At 45.8% G+C, this 25,376-nt stretch overlaps 2 protein-coding genes across 5 annotated transcripts; one reads left to right on the top strand and one right to left on the bottom strand.

The window, feature by feature from the left end:
• Positions 1-2,790: 2,790 nt before the first annotated feature.
• Positions 2,791-9,843, top strand: prr33 (proline rich 33). The gene is made up of 3 exons (XM_037451468.2): positions 2,791-2,914; positions 3,220-3,249; positions 6,534-9,843. Exon 3 carries the CDS (start codon positions 6,549-6,551, stop codon positions 9,576-9,578), a length of 3,030 nt encoding a protein of 1,009 aa, XP_037307365.2. The 5' UTR covers positions 2,791-2,914; positions 3,220-3,249; positions 6,534-6,548; the 3' UTR covers positions 9,579-9,843.
• Positions 5,354-22,344, bottom strand: lsp1a (lymphocyte specific protein 1 a). 4 transcript variants are annotated; one of them, XM_037451469.2, is made up of 13 exons: positions 22,095-22,344; positions 18,041-18,166; positions 15,917-16,271; positions 15,395-15,531; positions 15,019-15,256; positions 14,450-14,587; positions 13,729-13,772; positions 13,353-13,428; positions 12,190-12,327; positions 11,969-12,064; positions 11,352-11,438; positions 11,023-11,104; positions 5,354-5,923 (listed from the first exon to the last, which is right to left on the bottom strand). In XM_037451469.2, the coding sequence occupies exons 1-13, from the start codon at positions 22,151-22,153 to the stop codon at positions 5,901-5,903; spliced, it is 1,599 nt and encodes a 532-aa protein (XP_037307366.2). In that variant the 5' UTR covers positions 22,154-22,344; the 3' UTR covers positions 5,354-5,900. The 4 variants fall into 4 exon arrangements, with proteins under 4 accessions (XP_037307366.2, XP_062419056.1, XP_062419055.1 ...); XM_062563072.1 differs by having other exon boundaries at positions 15,395-15,552; XM_062563071.1 differs by having other exon boundaries at positions 15,395-15,567.
• Between the last annotated feature and the right edge of the window lie 3,032 nt (positions 22,345-25,376).

The following is a 25,376-nucleotide window of genomic DNA, read 5'->3' on the forward strand; positions in this document are numbered from 1 at the left end:
TCAACTTTGGGCTGAAATTGGAGCCTCGGTCCTGAATCTGCTTCTCAGACGATAAGTGAGAAGGGACCCAAAGTTATATTTGTGCCAACGTTTTTTTTTCAACTGCTGATAGATGAGTTTAATGTTGAGAGGGGGGGGGGTTGGCGTCCTCCAGTCTTCTCTCACAATACTTTTTTTTATCCTCTTCTGGCCGCCCCCCAGAGTAGAGTCCAGAGTAGATCCGATCGATTGACAATTGTCAAATGCGTGAGTTGAACCGATCACACGTCCGATCAAGTGCCCCTTTAGTTAAATTAGCAGTAGGGTGGTCCAGGAATGCGTCCTGACATCACAACTATTTCCAACTGACAGCTGCGCAGGTTCCCTGATCCGGTTTCAAGGAATGAGGGGCGAGGGGGGTAAGATTGGGTCCAGAAAGATTGGGTTCCCCCCGGACCGCTTACCCACGATTCCTCCTTTATGTCCTTATCAGGCCGTCTCACCGTGTTCCCTAACTTAGGAATTAAAGGGGCTGACGCTAAGCTAACGCTAAAAGGCTACCTCATATTTACTCTTTGGATTCTCCCCTCCCTCATTGACCCCCCACCCATGTCGTATTCTTAAGTCCAGTCTTTTCTTCGGCTCCTGTTCACCATGTCAAAGTGTTTATCCTCGCTATGTGCGGATTAAATGAACACGCCACGCCCGAGACTTGGATAATGCAGACAATAATCAGCGAATAAACAAGCAGAGCTAATCCAAGATCCCCCCCCAACCCCCCACCCAGACTTAAAATGACAGAAATAACAACACCATTCGCTGCCGCATAACTCATTAGTGTCGTCTTCTGTCCCCTGCAGGAGAAAGTTGCTTCAAAGGCTTTAAGCCGTCTGTAAATCCTTCAGGTATGAACGTCCGCTGGGGGGGAGGCGGGGGGTCCCTGGACCCCGATCAAGACCAACAACAACAACAAAAGCCCTTTTAAGACAACAGCGGATGTCAAGCAAAGAATGTCGCAACTTCCTGAAACCCCAACAATCCAGAGATCAGAACCCCAGTAAAAGCTCCCCCTCTATGGAGGGGGGACCCATCTCCGTATCACCCCGTGACCCCCGGCAGCAGCCTCCACCGGACTTTGCTGGCCTCAGATTTGTGTGACATTAGTGTGGGAGGGGGTGGTGGGTTGGGGGCATTGCATTTGAGCTCCCTCTTGTGCTACTCACACTCACAAACACTCTCTCTCACTCTCTTACCTCAGAAAAGCTGAACGAAGTGAGCTCCCCGCTGGCCGAGACTGGCTGTAAGGTTCTGCAAACTTACCGTGCTGATTATGTCCTTCTGTTATAGTGACACGCGATCCGCTCGCCCTCCCCATTGGCCAGAGACGCGTCCCGGAGGCGAGGCCCGGACGAGGCTCCTGCAACTTTTGGCGCCCCCCCTTCCTCCCGCCACTGCCACTCAATAAGGAGATGGAAGGGTTGAATACTAAGGTGGGAGGCTCAAGTTTAGAGAAGAGGAGGGGGGTGGCGTCCGACATGTCCCGCTAGGTTGCTATTCTGGGGCAGCTGCATTTTAAGGCAAGCAGAATTTCCAGTGAGGGCGAGAGGGCGTCGTCAGGGGAGCGGGGCAGGTGGCGGTCCTGAACCTCTTAGAGACGTCCGGGGACACATTCACACAACGTTCAGTCAGAGGAGGACTTGAGGAATGTGTCCAAGCTGCAGAAACGTCTCCTCCATCCCTCAGATCGATCGACTGGTTCCCCCGAAAAATCTACAGATCCGCTTCGGAAGGGTCTTCAAGTCAAGCAAAGACACCCAATAAAGGAAAATTAGATGAAATTCAACTTTCAATATTAGCTGTTTATTTGTGTTTGAACGCTTGAATATCCACACAGTGTGATCTGTAATAGCAGAAATATAAACTTAATGCGTGAGATATTTGCTCATGAATCTTTGTAGTTTTATGTTCACCTGGATATTCTTCCAGGGATCTGAGGATCGACTGGTGCTAACGTCTTTCCCTTTCACTCCAAGTCTAAACGAGCTGCATCATGAATCATTCAGCAAACTCCTGGGCTTGATTTAGCCTTTCTGTGCATGATCTGTGGTCCTAAATGATCCTCTTAACGTTCCTGCAGGGGGCGCTGCAATGACAGAATAACGAGTCAAGGGGTTCTTTGGGAGGGATCTGAACACAAATAGAAAAAGAACTGTTTGATTGAGCTGTGGGTGTTCAGGAGATGGACCACTGGAAAAGTTTCTAAAACAAGGAACCCCCCTCTAAGGAAACTAGAATGTTTCCTCAAGGAGCCGCATACCTCCTCAAATCCCAACTTGAGCCACACTAAGGAGGGATCTGTTCCACACCTGCCAATAGAAACCTGGAAAAGACACGTAAAATACTTTTGACGACACCTGGAATTACACAAGGCCTCCTGATGCTCTCCTGAACCCCCCAAATACCCCAGAAAATCAAATGTACCATGATGACAAACATGAAGTGAAGCAACCAAAGGATTTAATGTTTAACGTTTTGACAGCTAAGCCAAATGTTGGTTTAAACAATTAAACCAACGGTTTACAGATGAAACGTTCTCAGGAAGCCCCTCCCCCCCCCGCCGGAACAATGGCATCCTCTACGGGCCCCCCAGGATGTCCCTGGGAGCGTACATTTAGAGCCCTGAGGTGGTGAAACCTAAGGTCCCGCGGTCTGACCACGCTGCGCCGCCGGCCCTGCTGCCGCTCCGAGCAGCTCCCAGGGCTCAGCGGTTATTTTTGGACCGCCATGGCGTCCGTTCCTTCCATTTGTAGGAAGGGAGGGGGGGTTGGGGCTGGGGGGCGAGCTGGGCTCAACATGAACCTGCCGCTCTGACACTCCGGGCTGGGACAAGCAGGCAGCAGCCGGGCCGGCCGCCCCCCGAGCAGCAGTCGCACAGGTAAACACGCCGTTATTACACCTTTCATTCTCAGGTGGAGCGCGGGGGAAGCTGTTAGCTGTGTCACAGGGGGGTGGGGGGAACCGGGGGTGTTGTTGGGGTGGGGGGGTCGGGGGACAGCCGCCAATACAGAAACCCCCCCACACCCCCCCCTCCCCACCGACCTCTGTGTCGGGCAGTTTGCACCAGCAGGGCTGAGCTAAGCGTTAGCTTGCGGCGTCACAGCGTTGGAATGAGGCACGATTCACATGTTTCTATTTTGTGAAGAATAAAATGTGATATTCTACTTCTCTTTTTGTCTCAAGGGGAACCTGAACACAGGCAGCACTCACCTGGTAGGTTCTCTCTTCTTCTGTCTCAACGCTGTTTCGATGTTTATGTGTTAACATTTCTCATAGACGTACGACTTATCGGTTTTGGGGGGTGGATTCATTCACTGGAGGACGCCATTGTGGACGCGTTGGGTTTTTCTTACACGGCTATTATTACCCTTTCCTCTTTTGAACCTGAATCTGAAGGCGCTCTGAATACCGAACCTAGCAGGGCCTTAAAAGGAGGCTCTCATGTGTCAGATGGCAGCAGGTTCAGGCAGGGGAGGGGTAGGTGGAAGGGGGGGGTCTAAAGACACACCAACCATGGTCTACATTTTACTGAGTGGACACACGTAACAATCTGAGGATATTGGTCAGTTGTTTTCATAAAGGTGTCTGAGAAAGATGTTATTTTTCTCAGAACAATATTCTCAGGGGGGTTGGAAATAAAAAACAAAAACAAAACAGGTTTCACCAAATATCCCCCTTTCTCCAACCTCTAATGTTAAATGCCTGTACTCTTGTGTGATTGGATAATTCTCCACGTTACTGACGCCCTATCCAGTGTCATTGGCACTGTGATGTCATCAGTCATGTGCTCTGCATTCACTTCCACCTCTCAGCAGATATATATACACACATCTAAATGAGTGGATCCATGCATCAGGAGACACGAGAGGCCTAAATGGATGTTTCTGATCCCAGAAGATGAATCTTAAGGATTTTGTTGACCTCTTCTTTCACTTTGCACCAGGTTTTCCTCCTTAAAACATAATACCTAACGCTTTACCAGCGGCCCAGATGATGAACAATTTTTAGTTCTCATCATCTAGCAACACCTTTTGCAGAAACATTACAGTTTTTTACAATCACTTTGCCGCTAATTTCAGATCCTTGATGCCGTTTTTCAAAATCTTGATACAAAACTCACAACCAATAATCCAATTGCATGTTTTTCAAAACTCTAACACTGTTTTTCAATTACTTAGATACAATATACAAAAACCAAAGATCATTTGTTCATTGAACTAAAATCACCTGTTGAATATGACTCAATGTAACATCAATCATTTCAAAATGCAATTCCTACGTTACGGTTGAAGGTTCTCATCCACATCACAAAGGATGCTTTCATCAGCCAATCATGGTGAATCCAGGCCTGACACTGGTCTGCTGTGATGTCGCCTTGTGCTTCATCCATGACCTGGAGAAGGGTTACTTGTTCATGAAGGCCCCTCTCGTACACCATCCACCTCCATGAGGAGAAGGAGAGGAGAGTAGATGTGCATGGGGAGTCATTGCAGGCCTGCAGCATGGTGTGAAGAAGTGGAACATGGGGGCGTAGAAACAGTGTCTGACAATAAAGAATGATATCAGATATAATCAGATATTACATCCACACATAATGACGTCCAGTTGGTTTATGCTCCACGCTGATTGGTGTAAATGGATCTGATTATTTGGAAACCTCATGATCTAAACTATACTTTAGAAAAAGAACAGGCCAACAAAATCATTGGGGTCGATCCAAATGTTAACATGGCGAGTAATGTGAGTATTGTTCTGATGAGTAATGTTTTCTCTACATTAAATGTTATAAAAATCATATCAAATAGTATGAATCAGGACTTTTTAGGCCTCTCGTGTCTCCTGATGCATGGACTAAACCTTAAACCTTCATTATTTTGTTAATTGCTGCACATGTTGCCAACAAGACAACGTACCATCCAGAATTGTTTTAAGTGATGATTTACACTCCATCTTTGTGTAGAAGTTGTTGAACTACTGTAAAGCTTCAAATCCTACATGATAAACAAAGATTTTGCTGCGATTGTAGAGCCAACGCAGTAACGGTTCATCCTCGGTGGAGCATGAATGTCAACACTATAATGCTATTTCATAATTGTTGTGTAGTAACAGGAATTTAGGTATAATAAGGCGTGGAGGAGAGTTCAATTGGTCACTAAAACTATTCAGAATTGTCCTCTCGGAACCATAAATGACCAATGATTTGATGGGAATTTAGCCAATTGAATTATTATTATTATGTAATATGTCAGTTTAAAAAGTAAATGCAGGGCAAAATACATTATAAAATTATTTTAATTTATTTAAAAAAGGGATTAAAACACATACAATCAGATATCTCAGTACATTGAAATTAAAAGTGAGAAACGTCTGCAGTAGACGAAGGTAATGAATGTTTTTGAAATGTAATAGATGCCAAAACAATGTCATCTTTTCTAAGGCTGTAACAAGCGACCTTTTACTTTCAGTGTTATCACACAACAATTCAGATTGTTCTTTAGCCAAAAGTGCAGAACAGAAAATATAACACTTTTTGATCCATCAATTACAAACTTTTTAAATTCCAAAGACTTTAAGGTTTTTCTACACACCATCATACAAGGATGGACCAGACATTAAGGTTCATCTATTAACTGTAGAGGAGAAGAATACCCAGACATTAAAGCTCAGTCAGATATATACATCATAATAAAAAACTGAATGTCCGGAGATACAAAGAGGAAATTTAACAAAAATAGACATTTGATGATCAAATATTTTGCATGTCGGTTTGTAGTCTTCCAACAGTGAGTCCAAAAAATGTATTTATTGGATATAAATGAAATGATGAGTCTTGCTGCTTCTTACAGACCTGATGTGAAGATGCCTTAGTAATCATCAAGATATGAACCTGCAAAAGACAGAAGATGTTACATATGTTATTATGAAGTCGTCCAAACAGCAGCGCTTGTAAAAATATTTAAACAGCTAATATTTGAGGCCGTTTTGAGTAATGTTGCATTTCCTGTTAACACACAAGAGGATGTTTCCCAATGGATGCATCTGCTATAGATAGATGAGGGGGCATTATTTAAAAAGATCATCTCATTGGCTCAATTTTGGTATCATTGGCTTTGTGTTCAGAATGATGTCACTACTCCTGAAGATTCCATCTTGCAGGAAGATAAACCGCCCATTTCATGGGGTCTTTAATATGAATCAGATTGAACAAAAGAACAATTTTGTGTTTTTTAAAACCCTCCGAAGATAGAAAAGCAATGGTTGACCTACCAAAGGCTAAAAAGACCGGTTTAGTTTTGGTAAAGAGAATAAGTTCACCATTTTTTAACTGAATATAAAACTGTACTAATTACGTGTGATAGAAAAGTATTAGTGTTCAGTTGGAAAAAAAGAACTACACGTTCAGAGATTTAATCTCAGTTTTCAGAGAATTCAGCCTTCATACTCCTGCTTTGGTTCTGACATGTTACAAATATCGGACTCTTTTCTTTCCTCCACAGGGTGCTGAAGCGCTCATGGCTGTCGCATACCGCGCCCTCGCCGAGTCCGGCCTGCTTTCCCAGCATTACCCCCCGCCCCTGCTACCGAAACCCAGAAAGGACAATGTTCGTCTTCAGAAGCTTCTCAAGAGAACCGCCAAGAAAAAGGCTTCCTCTCAGGCATCGCAGCCTGCCACGCTTTTCCGCTCCAGCCTTTCCCCCGTGAATGAAGCCAGCCCCGACCTCGAGCACAGCGACCACTCCACCCCTCCCAAGACCCCTGAGGCGCCGTTCGGCCTCCACGGTATCCAGCCACCTCCGCGGTTCATTGTCAGGCCGCTGTATCAACACGTGGCGTCGCCTTACCCGCGGCGCACAGCCTTCGGCAGAGGGGCGAGGTTCTCGCCTCAGCCAGTGGGAACGCTGTCACACTCGCAGCACGTCGCTGCGGTGTCCTCGTACTCCACATCGAATCGCCTTGCTGGGGATACATCAGCTCCGGCGCCCGTTGTAGAGTTGGTGGTGCCCCAAATATCTCTCCCTACCTGTTTTACACCCGAGGCAACAGATAAAGTGAAAAAGCCAGCCTTTAGCATGTTTGCTGAAACGCATGTTAGTGTGAGACCGGAAGAAGCCAGAGAAACCCCAAAGACAAAAAGTCCAGGTCTGACTCCACATTCAGCCACAGGGGGTCAGGCTGTGGTTCGTCCTCTCACTGTGTTGACCCTACACGGCAAATCCAAAAGTCCACGTCCAACGTTCAAAGCAACCGAGCATTCAAGATCACCGAAACCGATGTTTGATGTCCCAAAAATTAGGATGTACACAGCAAGCACATCGTACTACGAGTCATCCAGGACCCCACCGGTGCATGACACAGCTGGATTGACTGCTATCGGCAGCACAGTTCCTCAAAGTAAAACCCCAACAGAAACAAGACAAGATTGGACTTCAACATCTGCTATCAGAAGAAGCACGACACCAACAGCTCAACTTTCTCTAATTGGCACTGATCCCCCGAGGAAGACACCAACATTAGAAATTAAAAGAGGGACTAAAGTAACAGCAGATATCACAGTCATAACTCATAAAGCCGAAATGAAAAGAGCTACACCAACGTCTGGATCCAAAAGAGCTTCCCCAACAGTTGGAATCAAAGGAGATACCCCAACGGTTGAAAGAGTTAAAACACCAACTTCAACAACTTTGCCGGGGCGACCTAAAGCCCCAGCATACCAATTGTCTCGCCCCACAACACCTGCCTTTGAAGTCTCCAGACCCAATCCTCTTTTGTTTGCAGTGTCGCCAATCACTGTGGAACCAGAGAGGTCAAGAACACCCCACACTGTTCCTGCTATGGGCAATATATCTGCTTCACAAAGCATCAAGGCTCTTGAACCTAAACCTACTGAGACAATACTGAATGGGGACATTCATTCGGAGATTGCTCCTGCTGTAAAACCAATCCAACAAAGCATCACAACGTCCAAATCAGAGCCTGATCTGACAAGAGGAACTGCTTCACATGTCTCTCAAAGGCCTAACACTTCATCAGCTGAGCCAAAAACACTGGTAGTGCGTCCTCACAGCAATCAGAGACCCAAGACTCCAACATACGAAGCATCCCGACTTATGACCACGTCACCTGGCTATAAAAGACCAAGGACACCAACACGCGGGACTTTTGGTGTATCTCCTGTAGCCTTTCAGAGACCCAAAACCCCGACCCAAGTGACTCAAAAGTCAAATTCTGGCTATCGGGGTTTGACCCCCGCTGAATATGCTGCTCACGGCGGGATAAGAACATACTCTCCGGCATTTGGTATCTTCGGATCCAAGACCCAAACTGAGGAGGAGGGTGCAGCTGCAAAAGAGGAATCAGCTGAATGTAAGACAACTAGCCAACAACCATCTGTGAAGAAACCCAAAGAAACCCCCAAAGATGTAGATGAATCCCACGTAGGAGATAAAAAGGATACAATCACCCCTTCAATCCCTACTATTATTGTTTCACAAGCATCCGACGCCACACAAACAACGTCAAAACAAAAGACGAGTACGGTATTCGCAGAGGAACGAGGAAAAACGGTGATTCCAAAAACAGCAAAGGCTCCATCTCTGGCAGCAGAGGGGAAATCTCTTGAGAAAAAGGAAGTAGAAACACAAGTGCGAGAAGTGGCCAAACCGAAGGTGACACCTTCAGAAGCCAAACATCCAAACAGGGAGGAGAAGGATCCTCTGAATGTAGTAAGAAAGCTTTTCGGTAAAGATAAGGTCCAGGAACTTGGAACTGAGATGAAAGCTGACATCTCCAATAAAAAAGAGCTGGCGAAACCTGTAAACGCAACCAGGGTCGAAGAAGAAAGCTCTGAGCAAAGCACTCAAGTCCTTCCTGCTAAGACGTCTGCGGTTGAGCCAACAGGAAGTAAAGGCAAGGATACCAAAGCAGAATCAGCTTCGTTAGTTAAATCTGCACCTGAGAAAAAGGAAGGCGATGACTCCTTCTTGGCCAAGCCCCTTCTCAAGGTCATGCCAAGGCCGGAAGGCGTAAAATCTAAATTGAGCGGTTGGTCCCGACTGAAGAAGCACATGGTCGTGGAACAGGAGGAGCCCAAATTTCCAGAAATAAGCTCCCAGAAGGAGACCGCCGGGCCGGAACAGAGCGAGGCGCAAAAAGCCCCCGCCGAGAAGGCCACAGTCGAGCCCGTCACTCCGGACGAGAACCAACCCAAAGACGCTCCTGTGGCGACGAAGATGTGGGAGGCCGTCCTCTTCCAGATGTTTTCCACCAAAGAGAATATCATGCACCAGATCGAGCTGAACAAGAGCGACGAGGAGAAGGACGAGGGCGGCGAGGAGGAGTCGAGAGAGGTACCTTCGTTTGCCCACCGCCTGCCCGTGCTGCTTTTCAGTCCGAGGTTCGACGCCAAGAGGCTGAAGGAGGCGGCGTCGAGGCCGGTGACGAAGATCTCCACCGTTTTTGAAATGGGTCTGATCGGCCGCAAAGTCAAAGACGAGGAACCAAAAGACTTTAATAGAACAGCGAGGGGGTTCGCCGCTACTTAAGCTAATAAAATATAAATATAATACATGTGCTGAGTGTAAAATGTAATACGTCATGATACATGTTAGGTGTACAGGTTCAGAAGTCCTAGTCTCTGAGGTAAACGAATGACTTTATACTTGACAAATGCTTTGTGTTTGTGTGACTGGTTGTCTGATGTTGAGTGTTTGGTGTTTAGCTGGAAGAAGAAAAGACAGAGACGGCTTCATTTGTCTTAAAAGTCATTCAGACGTCACATCTGATTAAAGCGTTTATGTTTTCAGTAAAGCAGAGCTTCTTGTTTCTTTCATCCCAATAAGATACCGATATTGATAAATTAGAGTTAGTAATTTCTTTCTCTTTATCATTCAAAGTTTTATTCAAAATGGTGCTACTCGCCTCAGGGTGAAAACCTGGTAATTAGACTTAGACGACAGGTTAGGTGATTTTTCACAATATTCTTTATAGGTTTTAAAGGGTTCTAGTTTTATAACAGAACTTTCGAGCAGTTGAAGAAGGAAAGGAATGCAGAGTCCGTCATGCACAAAGAGAGGGTTTGATTATATTCTACGTGAATGCTTCCTCTCACACAATCACACAAACCTTTCATCATTCACTCTGTTTGATGAGAACACAGCAGCCTTTCAGCAACCAGCAATAATGGATATTTTTGTGATTTTGCACGTCGAGTTGAAATGCAACCCATTGCATTGTGGGTCAGTTTGAAGAAAACAGCTTTATATGCGTCCGAATAAGAAAATAAAAAAACAAAATGAAGGACTGTAGATAAAGTCTCCCTAGAACTTCTCCAAAATGTTGAGTTCCTGTGACCTGAAGAGGCGACCGACTTAAAGCTAACGCAAGTATGTAGAGGAGAGCGGCCTCCTCCACGATGGAGGTTGGGATGAAGGTGAACTGCAGGGGTCAAAGGTCAAGTTGGTTTTTAGATGATTGTGAAGCAGAGTTTATTCTTCTGGTTTTGCTTTTTTTTATTTAGTTCTTCATTTTTCTCAAGGTGCGCGATGGAGTTGATTTAGATGAATAAATAAATAAAGTTTCCCATGTCTGGATTTAATCTCTTAGATCTTTTTTATTTACACACACCTGAACTTTCATGGTTTCACTCATCAATTTAGTTCTCTTCTGTAACAATGTTATAATAATATTCTTTCAGACTAAACAGAATAAAATATTTATTCATTTATTATTTCTTACTACTTTGTTTTTTGTGTTTTTTTTTATAAATTACCCTTAATCTAAAACCTAATAAATTACTATATAAATTTTAGAAAATCTACAAAAATGTTTAATACCAAAAGTAATGAGATAGAAACCGTGTTGTTTTTTCTATTTTTGTACATTAATTAAAATCAGGTGAACACCAGTTTGGAGCTACAGCACGTTCTCTATCGCCTCAGTTGGAGACTTTTGAGTTGTCGCTCATTCATCATCCTGTCGGCGTCTTACCGTCCGCTCCGTTCACCGCCATCTTCTCGTATTTTCCGTGGCCGGTGACCACAAATTTGTACTTTTTACCGGCTGCTGAGCTCTGATCAGGAGAGAAGATCAATAGTTTGAGTTCATTGTTCCATCATTTATGTGTCCTCCTATAACTGTGTGACAAAACTCTTTATTTTACTTTATTCATCCCACATTAAGATAATTCCCTTTTTTAATGGGTAGAAAATGTAGGAGTAAAAAAATAAAAAATCAACCGATCAATAAATCCATTTGTTAGTGATGTAAACAATAAAATAATTTATTCAGATAAGTGAATTATGTGTGCGTGTGCTCACCTTGGCTGTTTGGTCCGGTCGTCCGGTCGAGTCTCCGATACCTTCCCACATGTTCTTTTTCTGCATCACGTCTCCGGGCTTCACATCCTGAAGATCGATCAATGATCAATACACAACGTGTCAGCATTCTGTTTTCAGGAGACGCAAAAAGGAATCGTCAATAGTTCATAGCAGCGGATCGACTGATCTGAAAACTAATGCTAATGCTAATTAGCAATCATTGGTTACTAACGGACACATTTCAAAGGAATCAGCAAGCAAAGGACCAAGAATGTGTGGAATGTTTGTGACCTGACAAGACAAGACATGACGAGACGCTCCTGGTTCTCTACCATCGACTCGTTGGCCTGGCTTTTAGCTTAGCTTATGCTTAGCTTAGCATAACGACGGGCGGAGGGATACACTGTGGTTTGTAGCGAAATAGTTCCAGTTAACAGAATGAACAGATGTTCTTCCGTCTTTCTCTCGCCAGTAGAAACAAGGAAGATACAGAAGAATAAAGTGTGTATGTTTATGTTTTGTAATATTGTTTTTGTTTAAGAGATTAAAGTTTAAAGCAGCATGTTGACAAACTTCTAACACTTTACATACATGTATTTTCACCTTGCGTTACTTACTGTCGGTTTGCCCGGCGACTGCCGACCGCCGTCACATGGACCCAGCGCCCATTGGGTGATCCGGTTGGCCACGCCCACTTTCAGCCCCTCGGCGTCCTGAGTCATAGAAGTTTACGTTAAAATCTACGGAAGCCCATTGTAACCAGTAAAATAAAGAAATACATGCAATGTAATATAAAGAGGCCTTAATATCTGGTTGAATGTCCTGCGTTGGTTCTTACCTTACAGGTGGGGCCCCTGGGGGGCCCCTGGCTCCAGGCTTCACCCGCCTCAAACAGGTTCTTCTTGGAGGAGACGACTACAGGTGAGCTGGGCAGGTCGGCCAGCGATGCCTTCACTGCACGCACCTCCTGGGAGTTCTGTACAACAACAACAACAACAACAACAACAGGGTTAGTCCACAACAAAGCAACCAGCTGGAAAGTTTCATGTTAAATCTACAGAGAAAACTTGCTTCTGATTGGACGGAAGGTAAGTGAATTATCCTGTAGTAATTATACATGTTTATTTTATAGTTCAGAACTAAAATAAATTAAATTAAACCTTTTCATGATTCTGTTGTATATTATTCTGAATCTTGCTAATATAATTATTTCATGGACACAATCCAACTTAAAATTCCAATTAGTTTTAATTAGTTTTAACAATTTTATTTTGTTAGTGTAGGTGCTTTCTCCCCCTTTGTTTATATCTCACTTTTATAAAGTGTGTAATTTTAACAATTTAATAATGGTAAAAGAATAAGACCTAAAGAGCAGCTCAACACAGGTTTATGGTGCCACTATTCTTGTGTTTTATTGCACTTTCCTCTTTTAAAACTCTCGTTAAACGTTGACCTCGGGGTTAACCCCGTCGGCCCGAGGCGAGGAGCTACAGAGCGCTGTGATGTCATCGTCCAGGTGGTGACCTCCACAGGATGGAAGGTCGGAGACGCTCTTTGACCTTCGTCTGGATTTAAACAATGAAAGTCCGAGTGTGCAGAAAACACCGGAAACTAATTGAATTTGTTCTTCATCCCCCGTGTTGATGTCTGACCATTAAACATAAGCGTATTCCACCTGTTAGCTTCGATTAGCTTAGCATGAAGGAAGCGGGTGTCTGAAATGAATATATATGGTTTTTTTGACCTGATGTGTTTCAAATGGATGTTTTGTTTTGTTTAATTCAACAAGACTTTTCTTTGTTTTTGGATTCTTTGTTAGTTGTTTTTTTCAGTGTGTGTGTGTGTGTGTGTGTGTGTGTGTTTGTGTGTGTGTGTGTGTGTGTGTTTGTGTGTGTGTGTGTGTGTGTTTGTGTGTGTGTGTGTGTGTTTGTGTGTGTGTGTGTGTGTGTGTGTGCGTGTGTGTGTGTGTGTGTGTGTGTGTGTGTGTGTTAGCGAGCTGACCTCCACGGCGTGTGCGTACTGCTCCATCTTGTCGTCCATCTTTGGCAGCAGAACGAGCGTCTTCTTGAAGCTGTGACTGATTTGTCAGCGCAACATGAAACACAAACCGTTAAAACAAAATTAAAAAAACATGACCTAAAAACGTAAATAAATCTGGAACATAAAATGACCTGTTCTTTTTAATCTTTAATTCTTATGTAAACCATTTGATTGATTAGGGTTTTGCTTTTTGTCATTTACATCTTGGTGAGATGTAATTGAGATGGGGGATATACTGTATATTGATGCTGCTGGTCCACTGAACACATTTCAAAATAAAAGCATCGCTGCTGAGAGCTGAAGAATCCAGATGATGAGCATCGATGAAGATATTCACCTTTTCTTCAGCGCGCGGCTCAGCGACTCCGTTCTCTCTGAGATCTGAAACACAGAGAGGAAGAAAAGGTACGTTTATTTTCACGCCGCCTCCTTTCAGTTTGGGACTCAACCAGCAAAGCATGATGGGAAACTGAGGTGGACACCAGCTCACCGCCTGCTCAGCTTGTTGAAGGGAATCTCTTCCCAATTAATCCTGTATTTGGTTCTCTATATGAGTTTATTTTATTTTAAGACCTTTCATCTCAAAATCTGAATTGTAAAATATTTTAGACATGTGACATTAAAAAGCAGCTCTCATAAACATGAAGATACATTATGGTCCTCAACTTGTTCACAAAATATGTCCAAAACACAGCCGAATGTTGGGAGGTCCCTGTGAACGAATCCAACTCACCCGCCAAAATCAGTGAGTTTGGGACATGCTTTTCAAAACCCACACACACACACTCACACATGCACACACATGCACACACACACACACTCACATGCACTCACATGCACACACACAACTTACGAGGCGAGCCCATCACCTGTGAAGACAACACCCCGCCATGTTGTTTACAGAGTGACATCATCATTTGTCTCCATCAGAGATCTGTTTTCACTCAATGAGACGGATTAACGAGCCCTCGTGGGTGTGATGTCATCACAGAGAGCCACAGGCGTGATGTCACTTCCTGCCCGGCCTCTTCTCTCCACCAGCTCCTGGTGATATTTACCTTGTTGGTTGGAGTCTTGGGGCCGAAGGGACTGAAGACCTCGTCTCCGTCCACGCTGGACGTGCTCAGGGACTTCATCCTCTCCGCCGCCTCCATCCTCCTCCTCTCCATGTCCTCCTTCATGCGCCTCCTTTCCTCCTGGGAGTCACAGACACTGGTCAGCGCCAAAGTTCTACATCCTCGCTGGAGTGTGATTAGCTAGTGACTTAGCATTAGCTGTAGTACTTCATATTGATTATCATATCAAGAAGAGCCTTCCGGCCACCAGGGGGCAGAAGAACTCACATCAGCTAAAAGAAACCCACGCGTGGTCCTCTATGTGAGCTGAGTGCCCTCATTGGACGGTGGTACCATAATGAGTTTAAAGGTTGTATTATTGAGATGTTGTTACTTGTGAAGATGTGCTGAGTACCTTCGCCTCTCATCGTTGTCAGACTACATCGTTGCACTTGCTGCTATGTTTTTACGTCGTATTGTTTGACTACGTTGTTGCTTGCATACGTTGTTATGTCGTTGCATTGTTACGTCCTTCATCCTTTTAAATAGCCATGAGCTGTAGCTCCGCCCACCTCCTCCCGGGCCAGCCGCTGCTGCTCCTCCTCCTCCCTCCGCCGCTGCTCCTCGGCCCGGGCCCTCCGCCGCTCCTCGCGCCTCCTCTTCAGCTGCTCCAGCTCCTGCTCGGCCTCGGCCTGCCGGTGCCTCAGCTGCTCCAGCTCCTGGTTGCCCTTCTGCTGGAGGCCCTGCCGGATCTTCTCCAGCCGGCGCTCCGTCTCCAGGATGGTATCCGCCTCCTCTGACTCCACGGCTCTGGGGTCACAGGCATTAAGATCTGCTGTAATCGACAGCTGGGCAGATGGACTTTGAAGCCGGTGTAGACGACACGAGGAAACCCTCGGAATATTCCAACCTGCTGTTAGATGATCGGTTGGCTGAAGCACTACACACCTGGAGGACCTTTGCGTCTTGATGTTCTTGTGCGATGTCACTTCCTCCTTGGTGGCGTCTCCGTTGGCGGATTTTGGCTCATGGTGAAGAACAACCTTGGATGTGTAGGAGATCTGAACCTCTTTTCTTCTCTCCACCTGAAGAGTTCCACAGGTTCTCTTTTCAGGGACGTTCTGCTTTAGACGAGCAGCCACGAAGAAGAAACACCTCGACTTGACTTCTTTAAAACGTGATGCTTGAGTGACATCAGAGTTGAACTGTCTCACATGTCTCACTTGTTCTTGGATACAAGTGACTAAATCTTCTAATAACTTCTGACACTGACTCCACTGGAGAGTCCTTCTTGAAAGAATTAATCTATTAGACTTTTCGTGAATAATTAAAATATGATCCGTGACCCTTGACAGAACCTGTCTCTAATCTTTTGACACTTGTCTTGGACACAACAACTCACTTTTATAAAAGAACTTGTAGTCGGAGCTTCTTTTGAATGAAGCTTCACTTCCTCCTGGTGGTTCTTACCTCTGTGTTCGGCCTTTGACTCTCCTCCTTCCTCCCGATCATCACCTCCTCTCTCTTCCTCATGTCCTCCTCTTCCTCCCTCCTCATCCTCTCAGCTCCAATGGCTTTCTCCTCCCGATCCTTCCTCCTCTCCAGCTCCCCCCCGGGTCCGTCTCCTTCCAAGCGCTCCTGCCTCTGGAGCGGGTCAGAGGCCCGGACTCCGTCAACGGCGTACTCGTCCTCGTCCTCCTCGCCTCCCTGGCTGAGCTCCTGCAGACGCTGCTGCCTCTGTCTCTCTCGGCGCTGCGTCCAGTCGCTGAAGCCTTCGTCCTCGTCCAGAGCCAAAGAGCGGCTGGGCTTCGGGTCGCCGTGGGACCTGAGGAGGGAGGAGCAGATGGTCAAGAATTCAAAATAACCACAAACTGACTGATCCCACACAAACAACCTAAAGCGGCATCCCATAGACGTCTATGAGGAAATGACTCTACTTCTGTGTAGTGACCAGCAGGGGGCGACTCCTCTGCTCCCATAGACGTCTATGAGGAAATGACTCTACTTCTGTGTAGTGACCAGCAGGGGGCGACTCCTCTGCTCCCATAGACGTCTATGAGGAAATGACTCTACTTCTGTGTAGTGACCAGCAGGGGGCGGCTCCTCTGCTCCCATAGACGTCTATGAGGAAATGACTCTACTTCTGTGTAGTGACCAGCAGGGGGCGACTCCTCTGCTCCCATAGACGTCTATGAGGAAATGACTCTACTTCTGTGTAGTGACCAGCAGGGGGCGACTCCTCTGCTCCCATAGACGTCTATGAGGAAATGACTCTACAATGCAGCATGATGTTCATTTAGTGAATGATGGTCTGTTTGCCCTTTAATCTAAGTGTCAAATATCCATCAAGTGTTGATTGAACCTGTGATTGGACATTCGCAACAACTAGCATCTCCAGCTGCTCCCCCCGCTGAGTGAAAGTAATTAAACTTTTACGTTTCCAGGAGCTGGAATTCCTCTGCATTCCCCAGATTATTAAGACCCCCCGCTGCATGATGGGAGTCTCTGAGCGGCCAATCAGCCTCAACAAAGGCCGACGTCTCCGTGTCAGTGACATATGTGTCACCTCTGCGCTTTACCTCATTACCTTATCACCTTATTACCTCATCACCTTATTACCTCATCACCTTATCACCTTATTACTTTCTTCCTACTGGGGGGTTCCTGTCAGCCAGCTCAAAGTCACACAACAATGTGCTTCATTTTTGTGTGAAGCTACCAGAAATGTAGCATGTAGTGTTATATTTATATCTTAGCTTGTAACTTTCAAGCATTTGTGTATTTGTCCCGAGCACTTTTTGAGACTCGATATCGCATCTTAAACACAAGATGATTCTCACGTTTGTGGAGGATTTCAACGCAGCGCCGCTGCTCTGGGCCCTCTGGTGTGATGGAAATGCCGTCATTAAAATGCAAGTCGGCTGCACGCTTTGACACGTCAGGAGCTGCTTGGTAGTAAACATTCCTCTTTGTGGGCGTCATGAGAAGACAGCTGTGCATGCGTCTTCGGAGCGGTGGGAGGGAGGAGAGGTTGTTTTTAGGGTGTGGGGGGTACGTGAAGAAGACTTCAACTAGAGACTGAGACCATAAACTCATGTTTACAATGTTTACTGAGGGAATAAATCAAGAGAGAAGTAGAGTCATTTCCTCATAGACGTCTATGGGAGCAGAGGAGTCGCCCCCTGCTGGTCACTACACAGAAGTAGAGTCATTTCCTCATAGACGTCTATGGGAGCAGAGGAGTGGTCCCCTGCTGGTCACTACACAGAAGTAGAGTCATTTCCTCATAGACGTCTATGGGAGCAGAGGAGTCGCCCCCTGCTGGTCACTACACAGAAGTAGAGTCATTTCCTCATAGACGTCTATGGGAGCAGAGGAGTGGTCCCCTGCTGGTCACTACACAGAAGTAGAGTCATTTCCACATAGACGTCTATGGGAGCAGGGGAGTCGCCCCCTGCTGGTCACTACACAGAAGTAGAGTCATTTCCTCATAGACGTCTATGGGAGCAGAGGAGTCGCCCCCTGCTGGTCACTACACAGAATGACGCTTTAACAGACTTCAGAACTGGAGGCTGCAGCCTCGTCTTTACGTACATGCCGTCCTCCGCCGGCGTCCTGTCCTCCGGGGACGCCTCTCCGGGCCGCGATGTCTCCCGAGCTCTGCGGCGCTGCTCGCGCTCCAGCTCCTCGGCGTCCTCCACGCTCCTCTGAGCCGTCAGCCTGCAGACGGGACACGTGCTGTTAGACATCAGTCCAGCTCAAATGAAGCTCAAACCATGTGATCGGCTCTTAATATAATGGTTCCCTGAGAAGAAAGAAGCTTATTTTGAAAATACATGTTTCAAAACTCTTAAATATTCAGTTTACGATTGATTTAGAAAGCTGTTTGTTGAGGCTTAATAAGTGATTTTTTGCTGGAAGTCAGAATACAAAATGAATAATTTCCACTCAAAAAGTTAAGTTGCCTCTCAGCTCAATGACACCCCCCCCCCCATCCCCACCCCAAAATCCCACCAAATCCCCCAGAATTCCGCAGATTGGCTTTACTTCATTTCTGACATTTACTTGTAACTTTTCCATTGTGGTTCAATGGAAAAGTGTAAAAGCCTGAAACAACCCATAACATCTGCCAGATGTTTATCTGCAGAATAAACTATTTATTAAGAGCAGGATGCCACCTTCTCTCCTTTAATCCCAGTCCTTCTCACTTTAAAACATATAAATTATTGTCCAGGTGGCAGATAGAGAGTTTAGGTCTCACAGTAGAATTAGAAGTAAAGACATTGAACCTTTAACTGCATGTTAAAAAGAATTTACATCAGTTTTTGGATGTGTTGAATGTTCACAGGGGACCTCAAAGTGTCTTTAGGTTCTGTCTCTATGAAGACAGACCTTCCAGATTAAACTCCTGTCCCCCCTCAGTGGAGACGCTTCAGGACGATGGGCTCGACGGGATCCATCTGGAGCCTCGGGTCCGGTTACTGGACTCACATTCGGCTTCTGGGTCACCAACAGACCCCCAACGGCTCCATCTGCTCCTCCACTTTGTCTGAGGGGGGGACACTGTGACCTCTGACCCTCTCAGCACCTTTCTCATCTCCACATTCATAAGGGACAAAACTCATCATCTCCTGAGCCTCCGCTTGTTCATTTCAAAGTAAAAGTTCTGAACAACAAGTTGCAGGTTGGAGACTGATTGAAGAGGTGAAGCTATGAGACCATTGTTCAACCACCTGAAGAAGCACAGAGGTCTTTGGTCAGCACCACTTCCTCCGTCCTTCCTGTGGACGAGCGGAGAGGAACCAGGGGTGACGGAGGTGGAGGAGGATGGGAGCAGCACGGTGGGTCACCACCTTAGGACGGCGTGGGCAGTTACAGCTGACGGCTGATTTTCAAAATAAGAGCTTTTTCCCCTGCTGCTTTAAGCTCCGCCTCGTCTCCTGGACAGCCTTCTCGCTGCCGCTGGTCTCCTCTAATCATCAGAGAGAAAAGGAGAAAGCTTTCCCCTCCCAGGAAGCCGAGCCGGACCCAACACGTCCTCCACGTAGAGGCTGACAAAGAGCCGCTCAAGTGACACAAAGGTTCAAACAGGATCTTCAGAGGCTCATGAGCCACGTTTCTATTTGCACATTTTTATGAAGTAAAAACAAAGCGTTTTTACGCTCAAGGTGGATGAAAAGAAGAAGAATTGCCTTCATCATGAGGCTCTGTCCCTTTAAAGTCAACCTCGTCATCATCATTATGTCCAATCGCTTATAGATTTTACTCCCCGGTCTTTATGCTAAGCTAAGCTAGCCTTCTGCTTTGCCTCTAGCAGCTTCTCCAGTGTTTGTGGGACCAGGAACCCGACACAGCCCACCCACCTTCAGGGGGGGGGAAAGGATTAGCTGCTCTTTTGGATGACTCGGTACAATGACACGATAATAACACGGCTCGCTTTTCACCTGGGAGGGGGGGTGGGGGGGGGGGACTAAAGGCGGATGAAGTCACCTCCGTGTTGGGACAAGTCGAGGCGGCGAGTCGTTCTCACGCAACAAATGACAGAAAAAGACGAGCAGAAAATCAGTGAGCAGATCTGTGGAGTTTTAATTAATCAGGTAGACGTTCATGGTCCCCAGAGGACAAACCCCAGGAATCATCTTCTGACATCTTCTAGCGTCACCAGTTGAGCGTTTACCTTCTTTTAAGCTAAACTAATTGATTTGATTCCCAGGTGAAGAATCCCTTAATTAATGCTTTTATTTTGAAGTCAAACATCTCAACAGACGGATCATCGCATACCTGGAGAACATCAGCCACAGCTGGACTTAGTTTAGTGTTATTCTGCTTTTGCAGCATCAGCTAGCGGCTGGCACTAAGCTGTGATTGGCCAGTCTGCGTACAAGCCCCCCCCCCCCCCCCCCCTCCGAGGTCTGTCTGTTTGAATTTAACTTTGAAGGACAGGAAGCGACGTGGAGGTATTTTCCAACACGTCAGAATGACAAACACGAATGACCTCATCCCAAAAAGGAAGGCAAACAAATCTGTGCTTCAACACCAACCCCCCCCCCCCCACACACACACACTGAAAAATGCAGCCAGGGTTCCTGTGTCTGTGAAGTCGAAATAGAAAACAGACTTTGTTTTTGTTTGAGGTGTCAAAAAATGAGAAGCGTAAAATGAAAACGTGTTAAATAAAGACAGGGGATGGATTTAACTCTGTGACTTGTTTCTGACCTTTGAACTCTCGGCTAACGAGTACAATTTAATTAGAATTAAGACATCAATTAGTGACCAGAACCAGAACCAGAGGGTTCTGTTTACTCTCCCTCCTCCTAAAGCAACCAGGGGGGGTTCAGCCACCCCATCACTCATCAGCTAGCTACACCCCCCCCCCCCCCCCCCAAACATTCCTCGGGTCCTTATCTCCCCGTATGGTAAACACAGAGGCCATGTGTGCGTGGGGGAGTCGGGGTCAGAGGTCGTGGGTTGGCTCGGAGCAGTTATGCCTCCTGGATGACATCATCCACAGCCTGATCTACTGCAGGTAAGACCTGACACCACAGTGACTTCACTCATGTGGGAGTCAAGTAGATGAACATGTTCACACACAAGATGAAGAGAAGCAGAAAGTGTGTAAAAACACTATTTTAGTTTGGTTCAACCAAACAACGCGAGGCCTGTTTTTACTGATCCACCAACAGAAACCGGTCATGTGACTTGGCCTTTCAAACAAAAGCCTGTCGTTTTGCTTTAATGACAATAATAGAGCCAAAGGTGTGTCATTGAGACAGAAACCTCCTGCAGGGGGTCAAACGCAGGATGAATCACGAGGTCACACGCTCACGTTGAGAGTGATGTCATGTTGGAGGAGTGATGTCATCGACGCCTTCTGCTGAGTTCACTGACTCACACCTCCGGCTGTGACTCAGAGACTCAGGTCTCAAAAAGAAGATGAATCAACACCAGATCTGATGTTTGGAGATGGACTTTAAAAATAAAAGAGACAAAAAACACCGAAATACAAATGATGTATTTTATCAGCAGAGAGGAAACTCCTCCACTATCTGAACTTAACAAGAGGAATAAAAGGTTATTAAGATTCATCTTCCAAGCAGAACATATTTAGTGCTGTGCCGAGAGGCTGGTCCTACCACAAGGACCAGTGTGAGATGGTTGGTTTGTGAGAGGAGGTCAATGGGGGCACCAAACCACGCTCTAGTCCTGACACTAACCTCAACTTAACCAGCTTTATTTTGAAAGGGCTGCATTGCTGTTACAAACCGCTGGCCCCCGACAACAGGATGGGCAACAAATGCAAGACGCTGCGGCGACCTTTGACCTCTGACCCGGGACACCGACACCACCTTTAAAAATATGAACCTTTAAGACAGTAAGAAAACATTTAGAAATGGATTCTATTTCTTTTGTTGCGGTTACTTCATGTGAGCCGAGGTAAGTGGATTCAAACCCCCCCCCAACAAAACCCTGCGTGACCCAAAACCCTCCCAGTAATCCCACTGTTCCCATCGAGAGCAGCCCCACACACCACAACAGTCTTTGTCCTGCTGAGGACTCAGGAGAAGATACCTTTATCTTCTCACACACAAACCTCATGAAGCAAAAGGAGGAAAGTAGGAACATTTCTCTTAGTGGATCGATCATCTACCTCATGAGGGTCTGAAGACCCTGTTTGTTGGAGTTCCTCCTAAGCAGAGCGTGGGACATCGTTCCTTCTTCTTCTTCTTCTTCTTCTTCTTCTTCTTCTTCTTCTTTTTCTTCTTCTTCTTCTTCTTCTTCTTCTTCTTCTTCTTCTTCTTCTTCCAAGGCAACACTGAAGGCAGCTTCCTGTCCTCAGCCGCACCGAAGCTCAAACTGAGGAGAGAGAGAGAGTTTCCCTGTTAAAGACTGCTGTGCTGGATTAACACACACACACACACACACACACACACACACACACACACACACACACACACCACCCTGCAATGCTGGTTGGGAATGTCAGACTCCCTCCTCTTTTGGAGGCTGGGTTTTTAGTCATTACACCCCCTCCCTCCCATCCTCCCTCACACACACACACACACACACACACACAGACCCGCCCCCCCTTGTCCTACATATGGTTTTCATTGAGGGGCTCAGGGGCCCGACATCTCTCTCTGTTCTGCCGGGTCATGTGGTGTTCTTCCCTGAGGAGGAGGGAAATAGTTCCCCCCCCCCCCCCCCCCCCACACACACACCAAAGTGTTTACCCCCCCCCCCCTCTCCTAAGATGCTGCTAACAAATGAATTCAATTAAGTTTGTTTCCATAAAACCGAGAATAAACTTACATAATAAAGAAGGAGAAGAGACGCCTCATTCATTCATCTGAATAATGTTTAGAGTCTAAAAATAGTCACATTTCATTCATCTTTCTGGTTTAAATCGTTACGTGATTCATTTTCATTCATTTTTATATTAATCCGAATGTTTTCTCTCTGAATTATTTCCTTAATTTGTAAAACAAAGTAAGTTTATATTTTCTAACGAGAGGAATAAGAGGAGAGTTTATCTCTTATTAACATTTACAGATTCAAATTGTAGTGACGTTGTTAAAGTTTCCAAATCAGAAATTGTTGTGTAAAAGAAAACAGAAAATATCTGGATTATTTTCCAATTGAACCATTAAACACACCGTTTATTCTTCCTTTTTTGCAGCAAATTTTTTTTTTATATTTAAAAAAGGACAGAAAAGTTATTTTTTTCTCTCACAAACCAAACAAACGCTGTTACCACGGCAACCCTCTCATCACCATTCCCCCCGAAGTGTTTGTGGATCTCGCTTGGCGGCACGTCGAACAAAAGGGCATTCTGGGAAAAGGATTCAAGGCTCAGAACCCCGCCACCCCCCCCCCCCCCCCTCGCGTCTTCTGGCTCTTGGTCATAAAGAAAGAGCTGCTTTTCCCTGCTGACACCGGCTGACCTGAACGCATCGCTCAAACAAAACAACAAACTGTTCAATTCATTTTATTTTGTAAAACCCCAAATCACAAATTACAATTTAGCCTTGAAGGGCTTTACAGTCTGAACACATGTGACCTCCTGTGTCCCCAAACCCTCACCTGGACACAGGAACAACTCCCCAAAACATGAGAACCCTTCCATGGGAAAAAGGGAAGAAACCTGAGTGAGACGCAGAGGACGATCCGTCTGTCAGGATGGACTCACTCAGGACGTCATGTGACACAAGGGACAGCGTGAGAGATGAACTGGACCTTCAGTCTCTATAACAGAAATTATTTAAATAATTGTGAGTAGTAACGGCAGGACCACTGCAGGGACAACCACCATCAGATAGAACCACCATCAGGTAGAACCACCATCAGATAGAACCATCATCAGGTAGAACCACCATCAGGTAGAACCACCATCAGATAGAACCTCCATCAGGTAGAACCACCATCAGGTAGAACCACAGGTAGAACCATCATCAGGTAGAACCACCATCAGATAGAACCATCATCAGGTAGAACCACCATCAGGTAGAACCACCATCAGATAGAACCTCCATCAGGTAGAACCACCATCAGGTAGAACCACAGGTAGAACCATCATCAGGTAGAACCACCATCAGATAGAACCATCATCAGGTAGAACCACCATCAGGTAGAACCACCATCAGATAGAACCTCCATCAGGTAGAACCACCATCAGGTAGAACCACAGGTAGAACCATCATCAGGTAGAACCACCATCAGGTAGAACCACCATCAGATAGAACCACCATCAGGTAGAACCTCCATCAGGTAGAACCACAATCAGGTAGAACCATCATCAGGTAGAACCACCATCAGGTAGAACCTCCATCAGGTAGAACCACCATCAGGTAGAACCACAGGTAGAACCATCATCAGGTAGAACCTCCATCAGATAGAACCATCATCAGGTAGAACCACAGGTAGAACCATCATCAGGTAGAACCACCATCAGGTAGAACCACCATCAGATAGAACCACCATCAGATAGAACCACCATCAGGTACAACCATCATCAGGTAGAACCACAGGTAGAACCATCATCAGGTAGAACCACCATCAGGTAGAACCACAGGTAGAACCATCATCAGGTAGAACCACAGGTAGAACCACCATCAGGTAGAACCATCATCAGGTAGAACCACCATCAGGTAGAACCACCATCAGGTAGAACCACCATCAGGTAGAACCTCCATCAGATAGAACCATCATCAGGTAGAACCACAGGTAGAACCATCATCAGGTAGAACCACCATCAGGTAGAACCACCATCAGATAGAACCACCATCAGATAGAACCACCATCAGGTACAACCATCATCAGGTAGAACCACAGGTAGAACCATCATCAGGTAGAACCACCATCAGGTAGAACCACAGGTAGAACCATCATCAGGTAGAACCACAGGTAGAACCACCATCAGGTAGAACCATCATCAGGTAGAACCACCATCAGGTAGAACCACCATCAGGTAGAACCACCATCAGGTAGAACCATCATCAGGTAGAACCACCATCAGGTAGAACCACCATCCATATGAGCTTCTGTGGGGAGAGGAAGCACAAATACTGAGTGATGTTGGTTTATGATGACAGTAATAAGATATGATATATATTTTAAATAGTAATGATGATGATGATGATGATGATGACGATGATGATGATGATGATGATGATGATGGTGATGATGATGATGATGATGATGCAGGAGGCAGGAGCAAGTTCTAAATGGCGGGAACGAAGCCGAAGGAGTGATTCGCTGAGTGTTGAGACGTCATCACGCCTCCTGCTGCCAAAGCACGAATGAATGAACACAGGCATTTATGTATATTTTTATATATATAAATGAATAGATATATCCATATATACAGAATATTGTGAATAGTTAATATCTCTCCTATGACTCTCTGGTTTTGAACCGACAACCTTTCGGGTAA

The sequence above is a fragment of the Pungitius pungitius genome, chromosome 6, assembly GCF_949316345.1.
Source record: "Pungitius pungitius chromosome 6, fPunPun2.1, whole genome shotgun sequence".
NCBI classification, from domain to species: Eukaryota; Metazoa; Chordata; class Actinopteri; order Perciformes; family Gasterosteidae; genus Pungitius; species Pungitius pungitius.

Coding starts and splice junctions, on each gene's coding strand:
- prr33 (XM_037451468.2), top strand. CDS start 6,549: ATGGCTGTCGCATACCGCGCCCTCGCCGAGTCCGGCCTGCTTTCCCAG.
- lsp1a (XM_062563070.1), bottom strand. CDS start 22,153: ATGTCCCACGCTCTGCTTAGGAGGAACTCCAACAAACAGGGTCTTCAG. Junction 16,272..18,040: donor ACGCCGGCGGAGGACGGCAT/GTACGTAAAGAC, acceptor CTCCCTCCTCAG/GTCCCACGGCGACCCGAAGC. Junction 15,257..15,394: donor AAGACGCAAAGGTCCTCCAG/GTGTGTAGTGCT, acceptor CTGTGACCCCAG/AGCCGTGGAGTCAGAGGAGG.